The sequence below is a fragment of the Anser cygnoides genome, chromosome 4, assembly GCF_040182565.1.
Source record: "Anser cygnoides isolate HZ-2024a breed goose chromosome 4, Taihu_goose_T2T_genome, whole genome shotgun sequence".
NCBI classification, from domain to species: domain Eukaryota; kingdom Metazoa; phylum Chordata; class Aves; order Anseriformes; family Anatidae; genus Anser; species Anser cygnoides.
Genome location: NC_089876.1, coordinates 58,641,201 through 58,668,573, shown reverse-complemented (window position 1 = coordinate 58,668,573; position 27,373 = coordinate 58,641,201). Strand labels below are relative to the sequence as shown.

The 27,373-nt window shown below is 38.6% G+C and overlaps 1 protein-coding gene across 22 annotated transcripts in view; it reads right to left on the bottom strand.

The window, feature by feature from the left end:
• TENM3 (teneurin transmembrane protein 3) overlaps positions 1 to 27,373 on the bottom strand; it is a 1,343,587-nt gene that overhangs the window by 135,690 nt on the left and 1,180,524 nt on the right. For all 22 annotated transcript variants that reach the window (XM_066996182.1, XM_048078283.2, XM_066996188.1 and 19 more), the window contains one exon: positions 1,181 to 1,418. In XM_066996182.1, the coding sequence (XP_066852283.1) occupies positions 1,181 to 1,418 (238 nt within the window). Of the gene's footprint in view, positions 1 to 1,180; positions 1,419 to 27,373 lie in introns of those variants that run through there.

Genomic DNA, 27,373 nt, shown 5'->3' with positions numbered 1-27,373 from the left:
GCAAACACCAAAGATCTTATCCGTCTGCAGAAGATTCACCAGCTGTCCTGTAAATCTTCACCATCTTAGCACACTCTCCCACTACAAACTTACTTATTCTATTAAAAAAAACCTTTTCTCTAATGCACTAAATTGTCTGAATATGATGATGAAATCTCTTCATTGGAATCCTATTCTACAGTGTCCAAGCCTCATAAGCAATACAGGGATATTTAATAAAACTAAAAAAAGTGAACAGCCATTCCCCAAACCTGACACAAGAGTTACCTGAAAGATTTGTAGGGACAAAACTACCTAATAAAGAATCTTAAGGTCACGTATGTTTTGACGTAGTCAAAATCAACTGGGTTATCTTTCTTTCACTAGAAAACATAAGCTATAAGGATTCAAAGAATGAACTGAAGTGATTTCATAAATATTTTCAAGAATTACTGTCAGTTTCAATATAGTTTAGTCTGATGACTAAATTGGAATATTACAGCTAATGCTAATAAAAAATTAGTGCTGATTGACTGTTACATGAGTATTAATTAATCACTGTAAGTAAATTCAGCACTGTGCAAGTCCTATAATTTTTTTTACAGATCATTCCTCATCATACATCAATCTGCATCTATAGAAGTTTGTGTCACCCTTTATATTAGCCGTTCCTTTCCTAGAGCCAGCTATCAATTCTAAAAGACAAAAAAGAATAAGGACAAATTTATCATTATAGCAGAACTAAGTGAGTTCTTCTGTCTCACCAAATCCTAGACAAATTTAGAAAACATCCAGCCTCACACAGGTATTTCTTTAAAGCTACTAAGTGCTAGAGTTAAAGTATTACTGAAAGTTCTTTCACATTTGATCTGTATGGCAGTATATATTTGACACATAACATATCTGGCAAGCAAGGCAAGAAATTACTTCAAACAGTCAAAAGTCACAGATTATGAACAGGAATGAAAATGCTCATCTGCAAAAAATAATACACTCTCTGAGTCCAATTACTGTGCAATAAACATTGTAAGGGAAAAGACTGGCATTGTGGATTTTGAAGAGAGGACAGAATTTTACAGTACTGAAAAGTTTTCAGCTTTTTTTGCTGAATAAGGGGAAGTATCTGCTGCTGGCTATCTGTCATCAAGTTAAATGTTTTCTTTAGTAGTGCTACAGTCTGTAGTAGTACCTAAGAAATTACCTGCTTTCCAGTGGCGCATTACTGCCAAGGACCCAGCTGTCCTGCAGCTGGACTGACTCAGGTGTGGTTTGCAGCTCGGCGGGCAAAGCAGCCGGCGGGGCCGGACTGTGATTCCTCCTATTTGTCAGTGAGTTTCTGTTAAGTGAGGTGATGGATGGGTGATGCTGTGCTGAATGTTGCTTGTGAGAAGGTGGCAAAGGCTGCAGGGTCGACTGGCCTTGGTTATTTGGAGGTTGTTCTAAGAAGAAAGAAAATTAAAGTTCGTTATACACCGTCTCAGCAGTTGCTACAACCAAAGCAGAATGTGAAATTCAATATAATCCTATCGTCTAATATATTTGCGTATTATTCTATTAGCAGACATTCAGTGACATTCTCTAAGAGAGAGTTTACCCTTGATAAACAAAGTTCTAATTAATATACAACAGATGGTAAAATTGCTTTTGGTTTTAATTTGTTTCAGTTTTTTTTTTTTTTTAATCTGGTTTTATTAACACCTACAGGAAACAGCATCTGACAGATCCCCTAATGTGCCTTTAGATTTCAGCTTTTTTTAACAAACCAACCCTGAAATTAAATGGGTAATTTCAGTAGAACACAAAGGTTTTCGAAAAGCATATAATCCCTATAATTATTTAATGGAGTTTTTTAAGCATTATTTAACTGCAATAAATTATTACAAGCTAGTTGCTAAACAGCAGTAGACTACTCTAGTTTAGTGCATTTCAAATAAGGCAGATCTGCACTATGATCTGCTAATAGATGCTAAGTATTCTTTAGCAGAAGGTCACTCTGTGAAGCAGATGTTGCTTCATGGATATTTAACAGACTGAATCACATCTGATTACAACGTCAGAAGACTCATATACTTAATGACCGTCACATCCATTAGAACACACACAGAACAGATTTTCCAATTTTACACTATGCAATATAAATACATTTTGGAGTACGTCACAGGTGATCAGAGATTCAGGCCATCAAAACACTAGAGGAAATATTTTTTGACTTAACCAAAGCACATAACACCCATAAAGCTTAAAAAGAAAACCTCAGAACAACAAAGCACACAATCAAGTATCCCCAAGAATGTTAGGTTTTATTAATCTGTTCTGTAAAAATCAGCAGGTAATAAGTCATAAAGAGAAGACAAACCTTGGCATACAACGCAATGAACACAAAATAAAAAAAATCCTCGACACTTCATTTGTAATGATTTAGAGATGACTGACGACACTTAAAAATGTAACACCTAACAAGATGGAATTCAAATTGCAATCTATTCTTTCCTAAAGTACTGCAGTAAAACATGCTTAGTAATGTAAATGAAAGTTTTCAGCAGAGCAGAAGATACAGGGCGTGCACTTTACTCGTGCTATAAATTATTTTGCGTAGTTTTTAATTTAGTTGTTTGATCTTCATAAACAATTCCCTGTTTGCACCTGGTTATAACTGCAAATTGTTACCAAACCAATAATACAACCGTACAGAGAATGCAGGAAAAGTATTTCTGTTATAACAGATGTTACGGGTGACTATTATAAAAATAACTTTATAGCGAGTGATTTCTCACGTCTTGAACACAAGAAAATTTAGGCATGCTAATGAATAGCCATACTAAACTTAAAGAGAAAATTTAGCTTTTGGAATCACTTCTTTTCCAAGAAGCCCATTCCCCTTTCCAGCTTTCTTGTGTGGTCCACATGACTTCTGTTATGAACAACAGCAATGCTGAATCTGTCACAGAAATAATTTACTCAGCCAATAAAGTTTTCAGCACCAAAACCCTAACACATTCACGAAAAATTATCTTCTGGGAAGGACACAACTGATCAGCTTTGTCTTTACCAACACAGACGCAATGGGTGCTGCTGCGTGTGGCTGAATCCCACATTTCAACAAGTCAGCTACAGGGTAACAGAACAGACTAACGCTAGCAGAGATTTTTTGCTCATGTCTACTCAAAATTTGATTTAGGTTACAAGCTATTTATGAGCTGGTGCAGGATTAACTGTGGCCCTATATTATATACAAATACATAGGTGCATGTGTGTATATAAATGTATATACATGCACGTCTGTGTAAACATGCATGCACATGTATAAATATATACATGTATGTATAAACGATTAATCACAAGACAGGAAAAAAAATACAAGTGAAAGTAAATCCTTTTCATTTGTTTGTTTTTAATCAGAGAAATAAATCCATCAGAATTATTTCAGGGACCTGACTTCTCTGTCTTATTCCCCCCTTTGACTCTCCTACCTGCCAAGACTTGTTGAAGTGTTTCCCAATATCAGTGCAACACCGTCCTCCTCTGCAGTTCCTACCATGTGAGTCATTATTTTGGCATCCCTCTTCTTCTTTAATGTCTCATCTCATTTAAAATCTCAGCTGAAAACCACTCTCTTATCTCTCTCTCATTACAGTTTAGTACCAAAGATCTAGCACCATCCTCTGCTCAAGACAAAGCAAAACTAACGTTCTCCTCCACAGAAGAGGGTGTTGAGCAAGGGGACGAAGGCAGGCGTGCAGACATGTCTCAGGTAGATGACAGACTTTCATTCACACTACCAGGGAGTAAGAGGGAGAGTAAAGGATATTTATGTACTCCCAAAGTAAATGCTTAGCTCTAGAAAGTATACATATTACATGCTGGAGGATTGAGATTGCTCTTCAGCCCACAGGCCAACTTCTTGGGCCACTGTTTGAGATTTAGATTATTTCCCCAGATACTTCCTATGAACCTACAAAGCCCTCCTGCTATATAACATATAAACATTGCTGACACTGAAATTACAGAGTAGCATATAAAATACCTTAAGAGTTGGAGGGATGGGCTTGTAACGATAAGATGCAGGCTAAAAGTGAAGTAGAAGAGCATAGCAAGTGCAGGCTTGTGAAGACCACATGTCCTGGATGGCCACCATCTCTCTCCATAGGATGCTGCTAAGTGACATTTCCTAGTGTCTGAGGGCAAGTTCAATTGGCAGGGAATCTGCAGCCTACCACAATCAGAAGCGCCTGCAAAATCTGCAATGATTTATCCTTCTTCTAATTGTATAAGAGCTACAGGTAGAATAGAACCTAACAAGGCTAGATTTTTCTGTAAGTCAATAGAGCTACAATCTATACTCCTCTGAATTTCCTCAGTCCTGTGCTGTCATTCGAAATGAGAGATCACTCAGGACTGCTCTTTCAATCTTTTCTTCCACTTGCCAGATTTCCTGAATCTACCGATCTTTTGATTGCCACACAATTTCTAACAGAAACGTCAATCTTATGCCACTGATTTGTGATGACGAGACAGCCATCACACCAGTCATGTTTTGAATGCTGTTCTTAAGCCTGAGCCAGATTCAGTTTTTTTTACACTCCTCTTTTGAGGAGTTATTAGCTAAAGAACTGCTTTCAATAGTATTGCAGCTTTCACACAAAGCTATTGAAGTCTTGTGTAGTAACTAAGCCTACTGACATCACTGTGACATTAATGAAAGTGTCTTTGTTGTACCTGCAGAGAAACTGAGGCATCGATGTGGAGTGGTTCTTACAGGTCTCCTGCAAAATCAGCACCACAGCCAGAAAAACGCTGGATTTATGCTTTTCCTAATTAAATTAAAGAACTGATAAAGACAGTGGGAGTTTCATGAGACAGAATATTTGCTTGAAGCTCTGCAACACCAGAGACTGGCTAAAATACTTCTGCACACGCTACAACGGCCAGTACAGAGATCCTCTAACTCCTCCTTCCTCTCTATCACTCAGTTTGTTGGAAACTCTTCTTCCCTTGGTTACTGAAAAAGAGTGGTACTGGGACTTGGCCAGGGCCCTCAATGCAAACCCCTTATTAAAAATTGCTTTCTTAGAAAGTATCAGGAAAAAATAAAGTGTTCAAATCTGATAAAACAAAATTGTGCTAAAATACTAAAAAGTTATTGCAGAAACTTACAGCTGCTTTGCTTTAAACTGGATTTTTAATGCTATCCCCATTGACTTAATCTCAATGGGAATGGCAGGTTTACTCCAAAACTAAACAGGTACAGGTGGGCTTATGTCTAAAAATGCTAAGTTTTAATTATAGCTTTCATGTTCTGTCTAGACTTTAATGACTGCAGAGCAACCCCATTCATCTTACAGAGATTTCTGCAGCAAGAAGCAAATGTAAATTGGCCCAGCAAACAGCATGTGCATTCAAGTTGTTCAGGTCCAACAAAAAAAACATACATTTTTGAAGTCTTTGCTGCATAAGGCAACATCAGATAATTATGCATGTCAACGTATGTACAGAACTCAGAAAAATCATAAGAAATCGTGTAGAAAGCTTTCTTACTACAGTTATATGAATTTTTCAAAAAATATTAGAATTATTTACCCTAGGGAGCAACACTGAAGTGAAGCAGCCATTTCAGTTGTAGACATAAATTGTATGCACTCTGTAGCCTTTCTCAACACCTTTTTCTCTTTTCTTTTCCAAAAGAAGTAATTTACATTTAATTAATTTTTTATTTAATTCATACTGAATTTGAACAGCATATGAAAGAATACAGAAAAACGCATCCATGGAAGTAAAAAGTGAGAGAGAGGCATTTACAATAACTACTGCTGTTTGGGTTAGTTCAGAAGGAGTAAAGCAGACTAAGTCTCCATGAAAAAAAAGTAATTTGTTGCACATTTAATGTGCTAGCCTTTCTGTAACAGACAGATCGCTGAGACCTGTCAGCCAGCTACTCATCAAGGAAAAAAAGGTGATTTCCATTTGATAAAGATTAGGCTTTTTAGTAGTGTATAATTAACGTTAACTTTGAGTTTCCATGACAAACACAAAAGCGAAGACTTCCATTATGATATAAACATTTCACATGTGAATATAATGTAATTGAGTTCCTATGTCTGTGAGAGTGTTAACTCTTTCTAGTCAGGTTTCTCCTTTCTTTCCTCTCTCTTTAGAAGACTCCCTTCCATGGTAGAAGTAATATCCACCAGAAGTAAATAGCTGGACTAGACTGAATGCCTTAGAAATCTGGTAGGAAAAAAGATAACCCTTTATTTCCAGATACTGGTCACAGGTCTACTAGCTGCAGGTTGCTAGTGATCAACAGTAATTTCCATAAGAACTGGTCTGATTTCCTCAAAAAACCCCAACCTTTTGGTGGACTCAGAATTTTACCTAACTAGCACATGGAAGTATCTCCCGGAGTACTGTAAACAGAAGTGGGATTTACCTTGGAAATCCCTGCAAATAGAAATGTGTCTAATTACAGTTAAATTACAGTTTAATTATTCCTAGGCATTATTCCAGGAAGCCCCTGCTTATGGGAGGGGTATGACAGGAGGGCTACCTGCACTACTTTGGCCAGGGTGTCATTGCTTCTGCAGGTAATAAAAACACTCGCTCCAGAAGTCTTTGGTCTGGGAGCACCTTTCATGAAAAGCTGTTTAATGAAACAAAAAGAAAGTTACAGGTTTAGAGAAAAACTTAGTTTTTAAAAGAGTTCACCTGCAATTAGACAGATTTGTCTTTTAAATGAACCACTGCTTCTGTGTACTTCTGCTGCCAGGGTCTGCAAGACTCAAAGTTGCTTTTCTGGTCATTTGCTATAAGCTAGAGTAGCAATCTAAGGTAACTTGCCATATGTGTTCATTTTGTGGTTCATCACAAGTATTTGCTTATTCTTATTGATGTTAGAATTGGCTTTGCCCTGCCAACTGCTCTAAGGAGCCAAACCATACACCCAAGCCAAGGAATTGGGTGACACAGTACCAACCACCACAGGAGAGCCCTTTTGCTTTGATGTGTTGTCAGCCTGCACTATTCTTTTCTGCTTACTTCACGATTAATGGACATACAGATGAAAACAGCCTTAACTCACCATTGTTGCTCACTTCTTGAAGCACTCCCTTCTGTACTAGCTACGTGCTGACAAAAATGTGGAGATGTGACAAGGACACTTTGATCAAGATATACATCTGTATCCTGTGTGTGAGTGTATATACTATTACAATATAAGATGGGAAAAACTCATACAAGGAGCTTGATCAAAGTAGGCCAATGTTTGTCTCCTCATCAGTACGTTGCCTGTAGGGTCTGACAACCTGTCAAGCTATCCGGGAGTGAGAAACTACCAGTGCAACGAAATGCAGGATATGCTCCGAAAGATTGTATTGCCTTCCTTATGCATCCTAAGTCTGGAAGAAGTAAAGAAAACTTGATTTTGGTTATTCACATTACACATTTTTCTTTGAACGTTATTTTACTTTTTAAAGAGAAATAAAAACAACTTCTGTCAATGGGAAGAAAGACTTCTTTGAGTGTGGAGAAACTCAAATCGTCTCACACAGCACATGTGGTATCTAAGATCTACTAGATGACAAGAGGAGTACTGCAAGCTCCCTGGAGGGCAGTAGGATAGTCCCTAACACATAACATTGGTATTTTTGACCACAAAGTACGTGCTGATCATTTACTCTATCATGTAAGGAAGCTGTTCTTTGCCACTTAAATATACACTGGGAAACAGAAACAAATCATGAACAAAAAGCACAAAAAATGCATTCTTTAGGAAATGAAGAAACCTGTTTTTGCCGATATCACTCAGTTAAATATTCTAGTGTGCTATCTATAGTAGTGTTACTTTAGGTTACAGGTAGACCTCTAGCTTTGTCTTTCCACTTTGCATTCATTTAGTGAAGTATTTCCGCTCAGCAACTTCATACCAGTAATATCTGTGCATGCTCAGCTCTCTTTCAGAATTCAGTTCTCTGTAATGTTTTAGAAATCTTTCTGTAGAAAACAGAAACCTTCAGTGTCTAACAACCTTCTCTACAGCTGTCAAGTATCTTTTCACAAAAACTTTGTGAAGTTTGTGAACTGAACTTTAAACTGACTTGAAAAGCAGATTTTTTTTTGTCTCTGGTATTTTTAGAACAAACAAGCTAAAAAGCTATATACCATATATGATATGTGACCCTGTGAAAATAGATAAAATAATTTTCTATTTTGTGGCATTTACTTTGAAAATCTGATTAAGATAGATGTCTCTAGTCTGTAATTCTTCAATGTCATGTTGTCATAGTTCCCATCAGCAAGATGCTTTAAAGGCTTTCGATTAATATTGCATGCCAGAACTGAAATTACATCCTTTGTCGTTTAGTTCTTAATGGTGCAAGTGATATCTATCAAGTAGTGTTTTATGAAGCATGTGTGATTTTTATTACAGGCTGTTTTCACAAATCTTTTTCAGGTTTCATAAAGACTGTTCATGGTTCACAACAAACATGCCCTGCATCTAAAATCATGCCTATTCTCAAATGCAAAATAAAACTTGATTTTTTCTGTGAGGTTTATCATTAAAACAAAAACTCTTACTTAATTTAAATTTGTATAAAAGCATCTTAATTGGCTATGAAAAAAAATATTACTGTAAGCACCTCAGCTCTGCATGAGAACTATTTGGTAAAAAACAAACAGACATGATCATGTATTATTTTCTTAATGGGTTAAGTCCACCATCTCATATAATTGCCTTAGTTTTTAAAATGCAGCTGACATAAATCAGAAGATGCAACATTCTCCCATGATCCAAGTATAACAGAGCTTTTCCTCTGCAGCATTTATCTTTGTAAAAGAAGATGCATATAGCTAAAATTTCTTCAATTTACTGGAAACCAGATAGTTGAGAAAGTTGAGACAGAATCCTTGGGTTGGTTATTTTTGGTCAGCCTGCTGTTTAAACGAAAATGTGCGAAGTCAAGAAAGCTTGTATCTTAGAGGACGTATGAATAGAATGTATTTTTCCAATATTTTTGTCAAAAGACATAAAGAACTTTCTTCTCTTAATACCTAACAGAGTACAGCAAATGCACTGCGGGAAGAAATACTGCCCATTGAGAAGAAAGAGGGCATTTCTTCCACAGATGGTGGTGAAAGGAAAAATCGGAGGATTTACTTCTGAAAGGTTTATTAAATGTTGTTTCCACTCTCTGTTGTGCACTGTGGGAACTGAACCAGCTCACTTTTAAAACATTTTTTCCATTAGCCCGAGTCGATTCTCAAAGCATTCCAACATATCCACATCCAGCCTGCACACGCCCCATTAACCCCTCCGATACATACGTAACACGCAGTCAATATTGGGGTGGGCCAGATCTGTTTAATTTATGTACTGTAAAATGATATATGCCTTCTTGTCTGCAGCACCGCCTAAGACACTTGCTAACAAAAGGTAATTACAAAGTGTATGGGGGGAAAAGAGCTCAGGTTGGTAGAGCAGTCACCTGCATCAAGGAGAACTGATGACGATGCCGTCATCCACAAGGAAGACATTTTAAGTAACAAAACCAGAAACCTTGCAGGTTTTTAACTGAGGTGAGGATGTTTTAATCACCTTATCAAAGCTTGAAACAGAGATAAATATTTCAGCTTCAGTGAAAAGAGCTACAGTGAAACTAGTTCAGCAAACAACCTTCATAATAGCGGCCTCTTTATCCCCAGAGGGATTTAAGAAGAAAGATGAGAAAAGGAAAGTATAGAAACACAGTTAAAATAAACTGAAATTTAACCTGCTGGGGTAATATACTTATGATCTTGCTTTACAAGAAAAGAAATAAAAAACTAACATAACCTGCATGATGGTAACCATGCAAAGAGAATGAACTAGAAGCAAAAGTGTATTTACACTCTTGCTGTCATAGCATGCAAGCACCCTCTACCCTCATGCCAGGCTAACCCATACAGTGCTTAGCAGGGATACTAAAATACGCTATTCCTATACTCTATACAGACCTGAGGTCTGTAAAACCAAACATAACCCTCAAATGGTACAACAACATCGACTTTTTTCCAACAATTTATGTGGGGAACAAACCGGGAACACATGGTGAAAAACGACAGAAGTTCCTCACTTGAGACCCAAAAAAGAACTTTAGCTTATGTTACGCTGAGACTGAACACACAGTAACACAATCTTTACTGGTATGCTACTGAATTGGCTTCCCCACGGTGGGATGCAGATCCCACTGAGAAGTCCTGTATTTTGCAGGACTCCAGGCCAAGGTTTTCCCTGTGGGACAGTAGTCTTCCAGAGCGATCATCCCACTTAAGATCACACTTGTTTCTATTCAGGATAGATTCTTAAACTGGATCCTCTTTCTTCTATTTTTAGAACAAGAAGTGAAAAAGTTATGCAATTATTGCTAGCTTCAGATAATCTTTGCTGATAACTCTAGAAAATCAGTGGAGAAATAATATACTTTGAGCTCACAAATCAAAGGCTTTCACCACAGAATTCAAGTTTACACTGAAAGAAAGAATTCACATTTTCATTGAAAGAAACAAAACAAAACAAAACCAGTGAAGCCTACATTCCAGAGCTCCGTTGAAAGACTTTGTGAGGGAAAGAAAAAATCATTTTCCAAACTGCTGACCGTGGACTGGAATTCATCTGAAAAATCTTTGAGAGCATAACCCCAAAACTACTCATAAAACACAGGTAAAACAATGTGGGGTATCACATTTCCTCCTGTGCTCATCCAGTACCTTATGTTTATGCCAAATACAGGTATCCGCTTAATTTTGACACCAACAATTGTGATCTATAAATAAATGCAATCAAAATTATCATGCTCCAACTGTAAGTTGAATATGTTCTATAGTCCTGATTCAGGCAAAATGACAGGGTGATAATATATGTACTCATTTCATACCACATGTTTAACTGGAGCACGGTATGGATTGCAAGGTTTGATGTATGACTTCTTAATAGATTCCCTAGCATTTTCAAGTGTTAGATAATTTTGGTTCCTATCCAAAATCATTAATCCAAAGTGAGCCATGACCGTATGTTTTTCTTTGTCTTCCGATTTTATTTCTTAACACTTCCAAGAAAAACAATTTCTCCAAGTTATTTTATTTTAGAAGCAGTTACTACTGTACAGGTTAAGAAAACCAACTTTCATAAACTTTGACCTAAATAAATACCCTCACAAGTAACGATTACGTATTTCTTACAGCTGACAAAACTAGCGTTGAAAAAGCTGCCCTTTTTCCCCATACATAACATGCCATCTAAGGACTCTTTTACTACGCACTGAACCTGACTTTTACTGACACGTCTGACATTCATGAAGAAGGAGCAAATCACTAGCCTTCCTCGATTCCAAGAGCCAAGGGGAAAATTCTTCTCTAATTAGGTCAACTGAATTTTTTGTCATTAACTCACTAAGGTTAATAGTGCCTCTTGAACATTTTGTAAATTTATGAATCCAAAAGTAGTTTGAAAGACCCCCAGATTAGTTCATTATGAGTGATGAAATTCTTGACCAATTTCTGCATGCTCAGCCTTGCCTGAGAACATAGGGCCACACTAATAAAATCTGTGAAAGATAAGCGAGGAATGGGAAAACACAATATAAAACTTCTAAGCGCAAATAGGTGAGTTCGTTTCATCAGATTTGAAATAACTCAGATAAGAGGGATTCATGTTTTGCTTTGGAGGAAATGAAAAAGGAACAAGGGCATTGAGATGAAAAAGAAACCATGGGGAAAAAATGGTAGGATTGCACAGAAAAGAAGTTGAACGAATAATACACAGAGGAGAGGCAAAAGTGAATAGCTAAGAGGAAAAAAAATAAGAAAAATGAGAAAGCATGTACAACTTTATTCGAAAATCAGAACAAAACCTTTACGGAAAACACAGAAGCGATATGCTTACTCTACAGGCTTGTCTTTTAAAAAGGGACCTTGATCCTGGCCTTTAGAGTTAAAGGCAACTACAGCTTGGGCCTAAGAGCAAGAGAGAAATAAAGCAGTAGGTCAACAAATGCATCTTTGTTTCCAGATCAATTAACCAATCTCTCTGCTATCAAGTAGAAGCGATTGGTAGATCATGAAATAGAGGAAAAGAATAGAGAACCAAGCTTCCAAAATAGCTTTTAAATAATTTCTTTCTCCTTATTGTGTCAGGAAAGAGTAATGCATAAGAGGGGGAGGCTTCCACAAGAGCGCACTGAGGAACTATTGTTCTCTAATGACTTCAAATAAGCTTTTTAGGCTTATGCATGAATTAGAATTTTGCTCTTCTTTCTTACATTTAAAAAAAAAAAAAAAAGAAAAAACCAAAAAACCCCACCCCACCTTGTGATTTAAGTAAGGTATTTTCTATTCTAATGACAATCAAGTCTAGTTAGGTATCAATCAAAAGAACACATTCATTGCAAAAGATTTGTTAAAAGATATTCAGGGTTTCCAGTAAAGCTGCTTCACTTTCCAGAAGAAAGACAGTTTTTACCCCTAAAATTAAATATAAACTGTGAATTGATGACCTGAAGAAAATCCTACCTGGGATGTAGGGTGTCAGTTCATATAACTTATCAACAAAACTCTTCAATATCTAGAGTTTAAGTAAATCCATGATAATTTCAGAGGTATCAGTGGACACAGGGAGTGATTTAATTAGAGATTTATATGTACTCATTATTTATTCCGTGAATGCTGTGAAGGACAGCTGTATGCTGAACAGTTTAAACAGACTGTACTATAACTAATGATAATAAACAGTTCTGTTCAATAATAAACAAAAATTTAGGGGGAAAATTCCCCCAAGATTTTTCTTTTAAAATATATAAACCAGCAAATTTTCATTCTTTCTTACATGTATGTTCCAAAAATATTTTCATAGATGACTGTAGGTTTTGCCTCTTCCTGTTTATATTTCCATTCTGTCCTACTTGTTTTACTGCTCCAAAACTGTTTCCAGCAGGAGATCTTTCACATCATTTTCTAGCTAAATTTTACAGCTTCTTGTCTGAGCCAAGCTCCTTAAAAAAACACGCCCGATTCATGTCATTGTAAGTTCTTCCTTTTAATAAAACTGCTGTAGTTCTGAGCTGGCAGAACAGATAAAAGGTAGAGAAATCACAGCTCACAACTACATCTTTTGACTTAAAGTAGCCAACTAGATAGTATATGCATGAAGAACCAAAAAGAACAGAGCTCAAATAAATGTTTCTGAACCAATGGCAAAAGTAAATAAATAAGCACAGAGTAAATCACCACCACAATACAGTGAAAAGTGTGAGATTCCCTGTACACAGGTAGAAATCCAAGTTGAATGCCATGATACTCCTGCCCTGCAGGCCGTTGTAGCAGCAAAAGGCAGGTTGCTGCTGCTTCTGAGAAAGCAAAAGGAAGCAAAGGAGAAACAAAACGATGTGTTATAATTCTGCGTCCTTCTGGAAGGATTACAAATTCTGCATACTACTTAGACCTTAAAAAAAACATTGATCTGAAACTTCCTAATAGTAACCTAGTTTCTACACAAACAGAATTTGAGCTTCAAATTATTTAATTTACACAAAGTGTGTAAATTCCCCTTATACCTAACAGCTGTCATTTCACCAGTAACAAATTTGGCAAAAGCATTCCTTGGAAGGCAGACAGAGCCCCTCCAAAGACAGCTTTCTCCCCGCCTAACACTGCCCATTTGTGAAGAAAGCTGGACCACAGTCAAGGGGGACAAGGTAGTACACAGACACGGAGCCACAGGAGATATAGATGCCTGGAGTCTCTGGCAGCCTGCTTCCTTTTAGTCACAGGGAAACACCCCTCTATTTCTAGCATAATTACGCCCCCTCCCCCGAACACATTTCCCCAGTCCATCTTCTGGTTGAACTATCATATGGGAAAATGCCTTTCTTTTTGCCTTCTGCTGTAACCCCGACGGTGATGACAAGCAACCAGTGTGTGGGGGTGGTATGTGATTAGGAGGGAAACAGATGGTCTCAGACTGAGAAGCCTGATATTTAACACGCTTTTGTAACTACTACCGGGGGCTAAAAACAAACATTTCAGGAGGCAGAATCGTCTCATGGTAAGACCACAGCAGAGTAAGTCAGGAAATCTCTTTTTTTTTTGTTATTCCTGGCACAGCCCATGGCTTACTGTGGGATCACAAGCAAACGAGAACCTTTGTACATCCAACGCTCTCGCTGCCGAAACTGGTTAACGATACCTGCCCAGGCGCAGGGGACTGCAGGAATCAATCAGGTGTTGAACGGCTCTTTGCTGATCTTGAAATGAAAGATGTTCTACGGATGAAGCTTGAACAGGTAGGGAAAAGGTAAATAAAAGTCCTCTGCTCTCGGACTGAATTTTATGAAGAACATGGAGACCAAAGGTTTATGCAGAAAGGACAAGAAAGGGGATTTTTTCATGTTCTGCTGATGGCAATCCCACAATGGTGCCAAAGCAGGGAACGGAAGGGGATATTCGAAGAGCAGATGCTTTCTGATATGGGTTAAGTTTCCTTTGCTTTTACACAAAGAGAGCCCGTGGGTGGCAAGGTGCATGCAACTCATTCCACCTGCTCCCTGCAGAGCTCCCTGCAGCCCAATTTCCCTGGTTCTGTGCAGATAACTGTGAAAGTTGCACACGCACACCCTTCCCCACAGTGCAAGGTTTCACAGGTTACATGCTGTGTTACAGGAGAATGCTCTGTCTTCCTGAAAGAGAAAGCAACATCATAAATAAGGTTACATTTTCAGCTACAGCTCCTGGATCGCTTCATAGTCTCAGGTGAATTAAATCTGTTAGCAAGATTCACACTTTGGAAATGCACATTAAAAAAAAATAAATACAAACAATCAGTGAAGACTTTAAGGTACATTAGCTGCAAAAACTACTTCAGAAGTAAATGCTTTTAGAAGCTGCAAACACGGACAATTAGTGGCATTCTTGAAAGCTGAAAGTCTAAATAGCTGTCAGCAACTCCACCAGCAAGTGTAAGTTATTTACAACAGCAAGCAGACAGATTATCAACATAACAGAAGCACTGATTAATTGTGTAGCCTAAACTTGCAATAAAAACAGTGTAAAGCTCTGTTTGTGTGAATACCAGTTTTTAAATAGGTACTTTTTTCCTCCAAGTTTTCCTCTTATCTTCTACTCATATTTAAATAACTGCTACCATTGAATCAAATTGCTCTGCTAATTTTCAGAACCTTTAAAATTAAGAACCTGACTTTAGAAATAGCCTCAGAAACATTTTTCAAGTATCTAAATACCAATGAGTCCGTATCAGATGCTAAAAACAGTTTTAGACTTCATTGCAACACGTACAAAATAAGATGCTTGCATCATAGTATCTTTCCACAACGGCACAGATTTCAAGCCTAGTTTCCAAAATATTTTGCAGTTCTCAGTAAAGTTTTGGGTGAGGACCTCCTAATTTTCTTTGTGAGCATGGACTTCTTCACAGCCTGTTAAATGTATTCTATACTTCTGTAAAGACAATTGGGAAATCCGAATAATTGTCGCATTCAGTAATTCATTTGCAGCCAGACCTCAATACGGTGGAAGTCTAGACACAAGGAGAAACGTAAGCCCTCATCCCATGAAAGATAATGGATATACTTGTTTTGGAACCCAGCTGGTTGTGGTTGCTGGCATGCAAAATGCTTACCCTAGGCCAACAGACAGCTACGTAGATGAGCATGTCCTGGGTTTGACTAGCTCTGACAGTAACCAGAGGCACGTACACCATGCATACCAGAAGAGTGATTCCTACCGTAAGACTGCTTTCATTCAAACCTCACCCACAAGCAGGCCATGCAGGTACTACTGAGTACTCCTCATGCTATGGAAAGATGGATGAAAATCCTTTGCTTGGGTCATAAAGCCAGTGCCTCGTCGTACTGAAGTGAGAGATGATGGCAGCTCTTCTCTAGGTTACGCCAAGAAAAGCTCGATGACTGACGTGCTGCTGCTCATGCCAACATGGCTCTCTACAACACACTTCCACGTGCAGTAATTTTGTGTCAGCGCTCATTGCCCTAGCTGGTCAACTGGTCAGGTTTGCGTACAGCGGGATGCGTGAACCCCCTTACATGACAAACTCTCTGGACAGCCCAAGCTGCGTTTGTACTTGGTACAGATCTTAGCTGAACACGGGAAAAGATGCCAGTTTCCCTGCCCCCTGAGTTAGCGCTCAGGTATTTAATGGCTAGGTCTTACGCTAATACCAGTAGCCTCGACAAGCTTTTCAATAGTTTCTTCTTCCTGATAAAGCCAGAGGAATTCTGCTTACCCGTATACATGTCAGAAAAGTGAACCCCAGCTGGTGCGTGACTCTTCCAGATCAGAAACAGCTTCCACTGAGCAGAGAGATGCATTTTGATTCTTACTTCTTACTTCTTTTTAGTTGTGCATAGGGAAAAACAGGGAATGGCAGACGATATTTATGCGGAGGGTGTTTTCCCCAGTTATAGAAGAGATCTTCAATGTCTATCCGTTAGTTGCTTAAGGTCATCTCATTATAGACTGAGCGAAAGCACAGCCACCATTCTTCTACCGTATTTATTTATCCTTTTTGCTAGGGTTCGGGAAACACACACAAACACACCAAAATTGTTACTGAGCAAATAAAAGACTTATTTGGAAAGCAAACCTCAAGAAAGAACATGTAGAAAAGCTACTAGGGCCAGTCTCACTGCTACAACTGTCAGGTGGTCTCTCTCGACCCGTGCCTGTTTTTGCCCTTACATAGGAATATAATGAAACAGGAGGAGTACACAGCTCTAGGAAAGGCATCTACTCTTACAGATTAAAACTGTTACAGCTCTTGGAATATACTTGGGTCCGTAGGTATTTGTGCATGTGTGTGCAAAATTACTGTTAATAGAAGTACTAATATATGTCAGAAGGAGCCTCTATTAATATTACTTGATGACTAGCTACTATGCTTGTGACGTGTCCTTGCTGTTTACTAGTACTCAAGTGAGAAGTTACTGTGTCTGGTGTTGCTTGTGATAATTTACATCTCCCTAGGGATAAGGGTGCTAAGCTTTCTTCAAACCACTTATTCTTGGCACCAAAACTGAGCAATTATGGCTATGTCTCACACTTTGTCTTTTAAGGACATGGCATGTTTATTACTTGCAACCAGAAAAGGACTCGTGTACTGATGCTTGGAAATTGCCGGGTTCAGACAAAATACCACAGTGCTTGGTATAAATGAGAAACTTAAGTTTGTAGAGTTTCCATCTCCATGTAAGCACAAAAGCCCCAGGCAGAAAAGTGTACTTTTCCTGCTCTCTGTCTTCACAGGACAGAGGCACTGTGGAAATTTCAATCAACAGTCTGGAAAAATTCCCATCAACATTTTGATTCTTAACTGACAACTACTGGGTATTGACCTAGAAATTATTATTTAAAATTCAATTGCAGATATAAGGTGCTATGATAAGTTGTGATCTGCAGAATTATGAGAGGAGCTAATGAGACCTTGGTTTGGACTTGTAATTTGTAGAATTGTAACAGACCTGCATTGTACATGCCTAACATGTAAATGCAAAAGTCACAGCAGCTTGAAAAAAGACCTCAAAACACCAAGAACAAAACCAAAACTTCAACAGCCAACTATGTGCATAAATGTAAGTAGAAAATTGGTCTTCAGCTGCAAAAGTAAAAGTGTAACACTGAATGCATAAGGCTGTCCAGTAAAATATATTCATTGCATCAAATGAATAATTGAATAATTACAAGTACTTGAATAATTACAAGTACTTTCCATAAATCTGAAAAGTAATGTAATAGAAAATAAACAGCCAATAAAATAGGAACAGTTCTGAAAAAAGAAATTCAAGTCATTACTTCTGAAATACAAAATTATATTGGTCTCATTAATCAATTCAGAGTGTTGTATTAATGAATGGAAATTACTTCCTTGTCAGGTGATTCTTTTACAAGGTAGTTTCCTCTGCAGAGGCAGTGGATCTCCTTTCTAGGTACTGAATAAGAAAATAGTAATAAAAAAAAATCATCTGTAATTAAAAAAATAAATGTGCATAGAGATTTGAAGGATTATAAACTGAGATGTGAAACTTACTCTTTTTTTCCTTTTTTTATTTTTTAAATGATTGTACGTCTTAGTACATCCTGGGTAATTCTCATTGTTTTGTTGCACAGCATTATCATTGCAGCATAGATGCAATAATAAGGCAATGAACATATCAAGAAATATGATTGAAGAATTCCTCGACTGATAAACAGATAGTATAATCACAAGCAAAATTACCACGTTTCTGAAATGTGACATCAGGTGAAAAAATAGTTTTTTTGTAGAGCAGTAAGTTATATTCTTTGTTCTTTTGGAAATATAACTTAAATACTTCCCCCGTCCCCCCCTTTTTTTGGCAAAATAATAGCCTCTTGGCGATGAAATCCCTTCTAGATGCAAACATCTAGGTGAGGAAAAAAGAAAGCAAAATAGCAAGTGTGTAGAAACAACCACTGAGACATGTCAAAGATGTTTCCACTAGCATACAAGAGAATTACAAACAAAGAAGAAAAAATAGTGAAGGATGACTACAAGAAAGACTGACAACAAGGGAAGGACAAAGGTACCCACGAGGAATTGCTGCCCTCGGACATAAAAGCAACAGCAGCTATCCTGGTTTTGCGATTTGCTTTCTGACCACGTTTCAGATTATCTCACAACTATACCGCTCATATTTTCTCTCCTTTAAATTAGACTGGTCCCAACCCCACTACTAGAGCGCTTGGAAGAGATCCTGGAATCGGTTATCTCCCGGAATGCCAACAGACATTCATCTGCTCTGTGTTATGATGCCAACTAATTCCCTCTGACCGCTCGAGTCCTTTGGAAACCACCAGCGCAACCAGAGGGCTGTTTTGCAGGCTGCCGCATTCGTGCTTTGAGGGTCTGAAGTCTGTGGTACTGCGTGCCCTGGAGGATTCGGGAAGGCATGTGAGCTCCATGCTGACTGTGCTGGGGGACTCGTACGGGCGCTGGGGCCACAACTGTTAATTGCTTGCTGGACAGAATTAACTACTGAACTTCCTCAGAGGAGGAACATGGCTTTTCCCCTCCAGGAGGGCTCTCAGGCCTGAGCACACTTGCATTCAATGTGGGAGTCACCAAGGCAGCAGTGTGTGTCTACACATGGCAGCTTTTGCCAAAGCTTCAGTGTAGTAGCTAAAATGCCGACTGTTTATTTCCCAGCACATAAAAAATGTTTTTGTCCACAGTCCATCAATTAAACATTCACCTCACACGTAGGCACAAGTGTGTCACCACCACTGCAAGCATATCCCGATGCCATTCTGATATTGTGATCCTTCCACTTATGCAAAAAGCATCTTTTACATACAGGGATGCTGCCGAGTCCTACGTGCCGACCGCCTGTCACCTTCTGAACAGAAACACTTTACCTAATGGGACTTCCTGAGCAAGAAACATGACAGAGAACACAGTTCCTCAACCTGCTTTCAATAATCCCTTTATATTGCTAATCTCTACAGAGAAAACTGCATTTCCAAACTTGACTTTTGTCAGGTAAAAATCTGACTTTCAAAGTACCATCTAATAACATTAACAAAATTCTGGGGGGAAAAAAGTAAGATCCTTATTTCTAAAACATTCATTTCTACAGTAATTGCTAACTTCGGCTATTTAACATCTAGCATATGCACAACACCGTGCATTATGAGCAGGAACACTGGAAGTAAAAAGAGATGGAGAAAATGGTTGGGGAAAAGCACAGATTGAGATGTTAACTTCTGCACAGTGAGCATAAAGAGCCACTTGATATCAAACTCACACATTAAAAGACTGTGGCATTTAAAGTTAAGTGGGAGCATCTCACTGAGAAGCCTGAATCAGCTACTCTTTATAGCAAAAGTGGCCACATTTCTGGAAATTAGTGCTATTACCTGTACCAACAACTCCTTCATTCCTACTTTTAATCCTCTTCTAAGGATATTAAGGTCTGAGGCAGGACAAGAAGCCCAGCACCCAAAAGGTTAAGACCATTCTGCCCTGTTAAAACCACCTGAGCCTGATCCTTTTCTGTATCTTTACCTCCCATCGTCCTCTCTGCAAGTGCAAATTCCCCCAATAACCACAGCAACCATCAAGACAGAAGTCTGCTGATTTTTTTTTTGATCAATTTTCATCCCTTCTAACAGCTTTCCTGCCACAAGAGTGTAAGTGGGATCAGAAGCAGGCACGATGTTAGTTTTCATTCCCAATTATAAAAGAGCTAGACTTCTTATAAAAGCGTTCATGTTTGTGTTTTGCTGACTCTTCTACAGATGGCTGGAATGCATCTACGGACAGAAAAGAAGGGTTAAAGAAAATTCTGGATAATGAGGACTGTAATATGGATTAGAAGCATAATTTTTTTTTGTTTGTTTCAAAAAAAAACATACGTGCTGCATAACATCCTATTTCTTTAATGTGGAGACTAATATTAAAAAAGAAATACGGCATGGTTATTTTAATTATGCAAAACTGTAATTGGCATTTATTGCGTAGGGCTTCAGAGCGATAGAAGCATGGGATGGAAAGCTGATTTTTTCATTAAATAGCTGCCCCAAGGCAGATACATTCTGAACAAAGCGCCTTTTCATGAGATATACCTGTCCCATGGAGAGAACAACAAAGGGAATAAGGAGGGGGAGGTAGGAAGCCTGAACAACGAGAGAATGATATGAAAAGAGTCCACTAGAAAAGGGAAAGGAGGATGAAAGAGAAAGTAGGAAGTGGGATGGAGTGGTATGGTATGGTCTAATAAAGGTTAAATAACTTAATCAGCGAGAAAAAGAAGCCTTCAAAGGAGATGGAGCAAAAAGAGGGAAAGGAGGAAATTAAAAGAGCACACTTAAAGGATGAGAAGGATTAAAACTTAAGATGGAACAAGAGAAAAAATATTCTCCAAAGAGTGGAAAGGAAAAGGCAAAAATTCACATTCATGCATATAGATCACTTTGGGGAGCAAAAGGATCACGCCCATTTGCATCTGCTGCAGGTTACGTTTGCCTATGTGGCATTCCTCAGCTCTCAGGAACTGCTCCAGGAGAGTTACAAAGATGAGCCATCGGGGATGGAGGCTGGGGCAGAGGAGCCCAGGACGATCGCTGCCTTCTCATCTACACGCACGTACCTCTTCCCTGCTTTGCCTCAGGGTGGCTACCAGGAGTTAACACAGGACATAGCCTCGAAAGAACATCCATCCCCCTGCCTACTTCATTCCAAGATGATGGGCACTGTCAGAAGAAACTGTCCCCTAACCAGTTGCATACACTGCTGGTGGGAATGGGGATTCACGCCTGCCTCTCCGTAAGAGATGCGAACATTTGACAACACCAGAAATTGATAGGGGGTGGCAGATGAGCAGTTCCCCTTACTCATTCATTTATTTTCCCCACTGGGGAACCGTGCTTACGATGCCTGCTGACACTCGACAGCAGTAATGTAGCAGTGGAAACCATCATTCATGCTATGGTAAACAATGAATATACCAAGAAAAAGGGACCTAATTTTCTAGTGCCTTTTGTGGATTCGAAATTAGAGGCTTTGATGCATCACCACTTGGCCTCACTCATATCTCACAGTCACTATTAACGGACGGATATGGCAAGAGGCAACTTCCTTCCCTCCAGAGATTCACATAGGGCAGTGCAAGCAGCACACCGTTCTAGCATTATTAACCTGCAAAGCAACAGCAGAGCTTTGCTCTTGGAGGCAGAAATCACGGCCAAGCAGCTGTCTGATACTTATCTCAGCAGAGACCGTATTTTTGACTAGTGGAAATACTGGACTTGCTACTGTTTTTTTTTCCCCTGCTACTCAGCATCTCCCAAGGAACCAAACAGAAGCAGAGCAGTATTGATGAGGCAGTAGAAGAGCACTGAATCTTGAAGTTCCCCATATTTCCTAACTCTTAAGAGCTTTTCCCAAAGGCCTTCTGCAGATGCCATTGAATTGTTCAAGTCTGTAACCATGGGAATATACTTCTTTTCATGTTTCTTTAAATACGCTTTAAGTTCTACTGTAATCATGGGAATATAGTAACAGGAACATAAGCATATGGTAATTACAACTTAATTCTGCCAAGATTTATGCCTTTATTTGCACTTGTATAAAGTGAGAGTCAAATATCACTGAGATGAAAGGTTACTGCATTGATTACAGGATGTTTATTATTCACACAATTTTACTATTTCTGGTCAATACCAGAGAAAAATCTATATTAATAACTATACATACAAAAAAAGCAAAAATAAGCCATTTTTGAAATCATTCTCTTGATTTTCTTCCTGCCCATGAATTTCTTGAAATTTCAGTGGAAGCAGCAACCTCTGTATCACCCTTCCAAAATATGCACTTCTGATTTAAAATTGTAGGTTTAGAATTCATAGGCACTGGCTGCTCCTTTAACATAATGACAGAACAGACTAAATCTGGCACAGAGCACCATACAAGAAAACCAACATTACTAAAGAGTGCATGAAGGATATGGAAGCTTCCCCAGCGCACTAGTACTATAGGGTCACTTCATCCTAGAGATGTGTGGTAAAAATGCTTAAGTTTAAGCATTTCTTTCTTTACTGGCTTGCATTTCAACTCCCTTCTTTAAGGAATTTTCCACACACAAATATGAAAAAAAATCTGATCTGCTGTGGCCATGGGGATAACAAAAACAAATACAGCAACGAAGCAAGGCACCGTTGACAATTTACAATGGAATCAAAAGACTTCAAGATATATTTCTTTAACATAAATTTGGATCTATCTGAATATTACTAGTGAGAAAGCACCTGGATGAACTGGGTAGGCTATACTGTTTTACTCAGATATGATTCTGCTGGTCTCTGTCTACAACACTAGCCATTTTACTGTCTAGCTAACAACATAAATAACTGTTACAGGGGAGGGAAGAATTTCCCTTTCAGGCTCACAGCAACGCAAGTACGCCGGCTGGTTCCTCAGCCCTGCCCAGGAATGTCCCGCAGGGCCTCCCAGCCCAGAAGGCTTGCAAAGCACTTTATTCTGGAGGGCTTCTTGGAAACTAGAAAGGAGTTTTAAAAATGTCTAACCAATCCTCCCTCTCTGCCTCCGGGTTTGCTGGCTTAGGCACACAGTAGCCAGAATTTACTACAATTACCAGAGACAACACAGACTTTTAGACAGGATGCTTGATTAAAGTATGAAATAATTCAACTTGAATGAGGAAGAGATCCCTGCATGATGCTCTGGAACAGTCTGATGACAATTATTCTGAGTTATTTATATGAAACTGTAAACAAACAGAAAAAACATTCCATATTACAAGCCACTGATTAAAGGCCTTAAGGAAACAGAGCAGGAAGGGCAGCTGAAGAAAAATACTGCAGTGAATTTTAAGAACTACAGAGTACAAGGCTTCAGTAACAACTTTATATTTTATCTCCTGAAACATGCATCATAAGGACTTGAGAAATATTATCTTTGACTTACCCAGGTAAATATGCTAAAAATGATGCATAGCTAGAGACACTTAAGATATCAAAGGACTATCAAATTGAAGCTTAAGGGGGACCAATTATTGTTTTTATTGGTGGATACCTTTTTTTTTTTTCCTGAGCATTATTTTATATTCTAACGTCAAGAAGATTAAAATGTTCAAGTGCTATCTTCTGCTTTTTCAGTGCCAGTAAAAATTATTAATAAGTTAACTAATGGAAAAAACAGATCTTTGGACAGTTGCAGCATGTTTACAGTCACAACCAACCTTTTTACTAATATACTGCTGCTTTAAGAAGCTGTCTTTCAATTTTTCCGTTTTTATCACCCCCATCTAGAGTGCCTGCTGGCAAACCAGCAGCATGTCAGAAATGGGTGAAGAACATGAAGATATACAAGTGTGAATTTCATGAAGTCTGTTGCTCCCACTATGCTGTATACATTTGGCCAGTGAAACAATGTCAGTACTTAGCTCCAAAACCCCATGTTGTGCATCTCATCCCAGTAGCAATTACAGCAAGAGTCCAGCTGTAAAAACCCAATGGAGTTGCTGTGCAGATCCAGAGAATCAAAAGCACAATTCATTAGAAGTGCTTCACTTGCTTTCCAAAGCATTTTCAGTACAGGCATACGACACAGGGAGAGAGGTACAAGGTCACCCCTGTTCTCGCCTTTTCCCCACTCAATGGAGGGCAAACTACCACCAGGTAACCCAGAAACTCCAGATTACCCCAGACACCATTTTACAGCATTCCTCAATGCAGTGCATGACACCACGGAGTAGAAAGAAGGGTGCGCACGACCAAAAATCCTTGTGTTTTTTGGAAGTAAGAATGAACAAAACATACACATCCTCTTACACTGATTAATTACTAGAAACAAAGCCAAGGGAAAGCTTTAGCCTTCTTTGAAGCTTTCTCAATGAACTTCGAGAATCAAATGCCAGCAGCTGACACTTCTTCCTCAGTGATCACCGAGCCAGCCTTCTGTATATTCAGCTATCATAACATATGTTTCTGAAGAAATAAATTCAGTTATAGGTTGTTTGCCTGAGTACTACAGTGTTCAATTAAAACTTTAACAAATGCACGCAATATAGTATTTGAAAGAAAATTTCATGTGCATTCTCTGGGTTACGGCAGCGATGGGGTGAGTTTACTGCTAATTACTGTAAAACAGACTACGTATCAACGCAAAGATGCGTTAGACTGATGACAGAATTTACAGCAACTCTTCCTTTAATTTGCAATTACCCTGCACTTAAAGTATTTCTGAATGAAATTTTTTTTACTACAACAAATTGTCCCGTTACACACACACAACTGTTCTTTTTACTCAGTAGCATGCTGCTAACTGTTACAAGACTTATATGCTAGAGAAGAATAGCAATGAAGAGGCAAATTAATTCAGTTTTCTGTAACTGTAGTAGGGACACCAGTGTAAACATCCACTATTCCCATGGAGAGAATATTTTTAGTCCTTTGTACTAAATGATCAACAGCTTAACAGAAAGAAACATCCCTGCATTTTTTTTTTTCTGGCTCAGAGAACGTATCTCATACCTATGAATTCTAATGATTAAAATAATTCTACCAATTACTTTGCTACATTCCACTACGCATAGTCAAGTATGTAATGCAATAAACTATGCCTGAATGGTCTGTTTACCCCACAGCAAGTTACAAGGAAAACTCTTTCCCCTTAAAGGACTTGTCTCTTTGGAATGCACAAGCTGGCAAAAAGCCAGGGGAAGCTGGTGCTTAAGCAACCAAGACTGAGCAGTGCCTGTGTGCATTGCAATCTCAGCCAACCGCAGTAAATGTTATTGGAGTTTTTGTGCTGTAAAATTGCTGCTTTCATGCCCACTGCATCTGACAATAGGAATCCTTGGCCTTGGATGAGAGAGGAAGGCTGATGTGCCTTCTAGTCAGATCTCTACATCCTTAAAAAGTAGGGTTACTACTCCTGTGTACTCCTAATGGGTTAGTGACAAAGAAATTCATGTCAATGCTACATCCAGACGCAGAAAGATATTAAATGGAGAAGCCTTTTCTGGATGAAGCATAAGAGCAGAGAAACTATGCTTTATGCATAGCGCTGAAGCTTTTAAAATAATTGATAACACTTAAAAAAAAATAAAGGATATTCAAGGCGTTAACGTGTTTAGCCTTACACTTTTCAAAGCACCACTGAGATTAGCTCTGTTAAGATTTCACAATCACCCAATGCACATCTATTTATTTGTTGTTGCTTACTGACTCAAGTGTAAAATCCTCGGTATTTCTCCTGTGAAAGACTGCGTCAAGCATCTGCCAATAGAATTTGTGAGTCCTGTTTACTTCCAGTGAGCAGCATGTTCAAAGTGCTCAAACATCATCCTCCAACTTACAGCCAGACAGAACTGAATGCACATGGAAGCCAAAAGCCAACAAGGAAACAAATCACATTTCTTATTTTGGTCAAATGCTTTTTTATTTTTTTTCCCTTACAGCGACCATTTCAACACTATAGAATACAATGAGTGCTGTAGTTGTATCACAACGACTTGCTTCATGTAATAGTTAACATTCAGCAGCAACTTAAATTTACTCCAAAAGCAACCTGGCTTTCCTCAGAAACACGGAATCGTGTATCAGCATTCAGCAGAACTAAGGAATAAATTAGGTACTTTATCTGTTTGCACAGCTCCTTTTCTTCAGTGGTAGCAAAGGACTCAGTTGCAGTTGAAGGAAGAAAGTTTTCGGCAATCAGTGGGACTGGATAGTACGTGGTGTCCTTACTAAATGTCTAAGTTTTATACCAACTCAGTAGACATGCAGTGCTCTCCAGAGCACCAGCTCCTCACAATAACCAGGGTTACATGAACTAATTTTAATTCAACTAAAACAAAAAATTAAATGACTGACTGCACTTCTACATCTGGGAAAAAAATAATAAAAAATAATAAAAAAATACCGCCACCACCCCAATTACAAGCACCTCAAAGTCTAAGACACCAGAAGACAAAACCAAACAAACTGCCAACAACAACAACAACAAACACCACCAAAGAAATTATTAAAACTTCACAACTTTCAACTCATTGTAGGTTTCAGGGGAAACTACTGAATTCTCACAGCTATCCGGGCTCACTGAGCATTAGAGCTGCCAGGAAGTGTTGTTTGCACAACTGTAAGTTCAGGCTGTCGCCACTCAATGGCGAACAAATGGAAGCATGTGTAAGATCTGCAGTGCTCTCTTCCCAAATGACATGTTTAAAAAAAGGTTTTGTAGTACAGTACAGAGTTAAAATATTAGACCTTTCCCTGAAATAATATCATGAAAAATAATGAATAAAAGAGTTTGATGCAGTGATGCGAGTCGCTTGCATCTGATCCCGACCTCCCACAAGCGATTTGCTGTGCACTTTCACGCCTTCTGTACCCCTGGGTTCCCATGGAGGTTGGAAGTCAGCCTAAGCAGCAGCTGGGCGAAGTCCTCAGCTTTGTAATTTATAAAAATAAACTTCCTATGTGACTGTTTCCTTCTCCTTTTAGCTTCTGTATCATAAATTAACTTCTTCTACAAATTTGTTAGAGCCTACTTTTCCCTGCAAGAACAATCCATCCTCGCTCCCGCCTGTGACTTCAGGTTCTCCCATTAACAAACTGCAAGGGAATTTAAATGCAAGCTCCTTGTCTTGCAATTAGGAATGCCTGTTCTGTAATCAAGAGAGTCAAAGGAAATGATCTGTGTGCAAGCGTTGACAAGGAGGGGAGGGATGCATTTTTGACTCCCTGGTTCATATACACTCCCAGATACAAGTTTGCTCAGTTTAAGCTATCTGACATTTGGATGCGGCTTTTTTTCCTTCGAGAAAATTATATTCTGTATTTGTATTTCACTGTA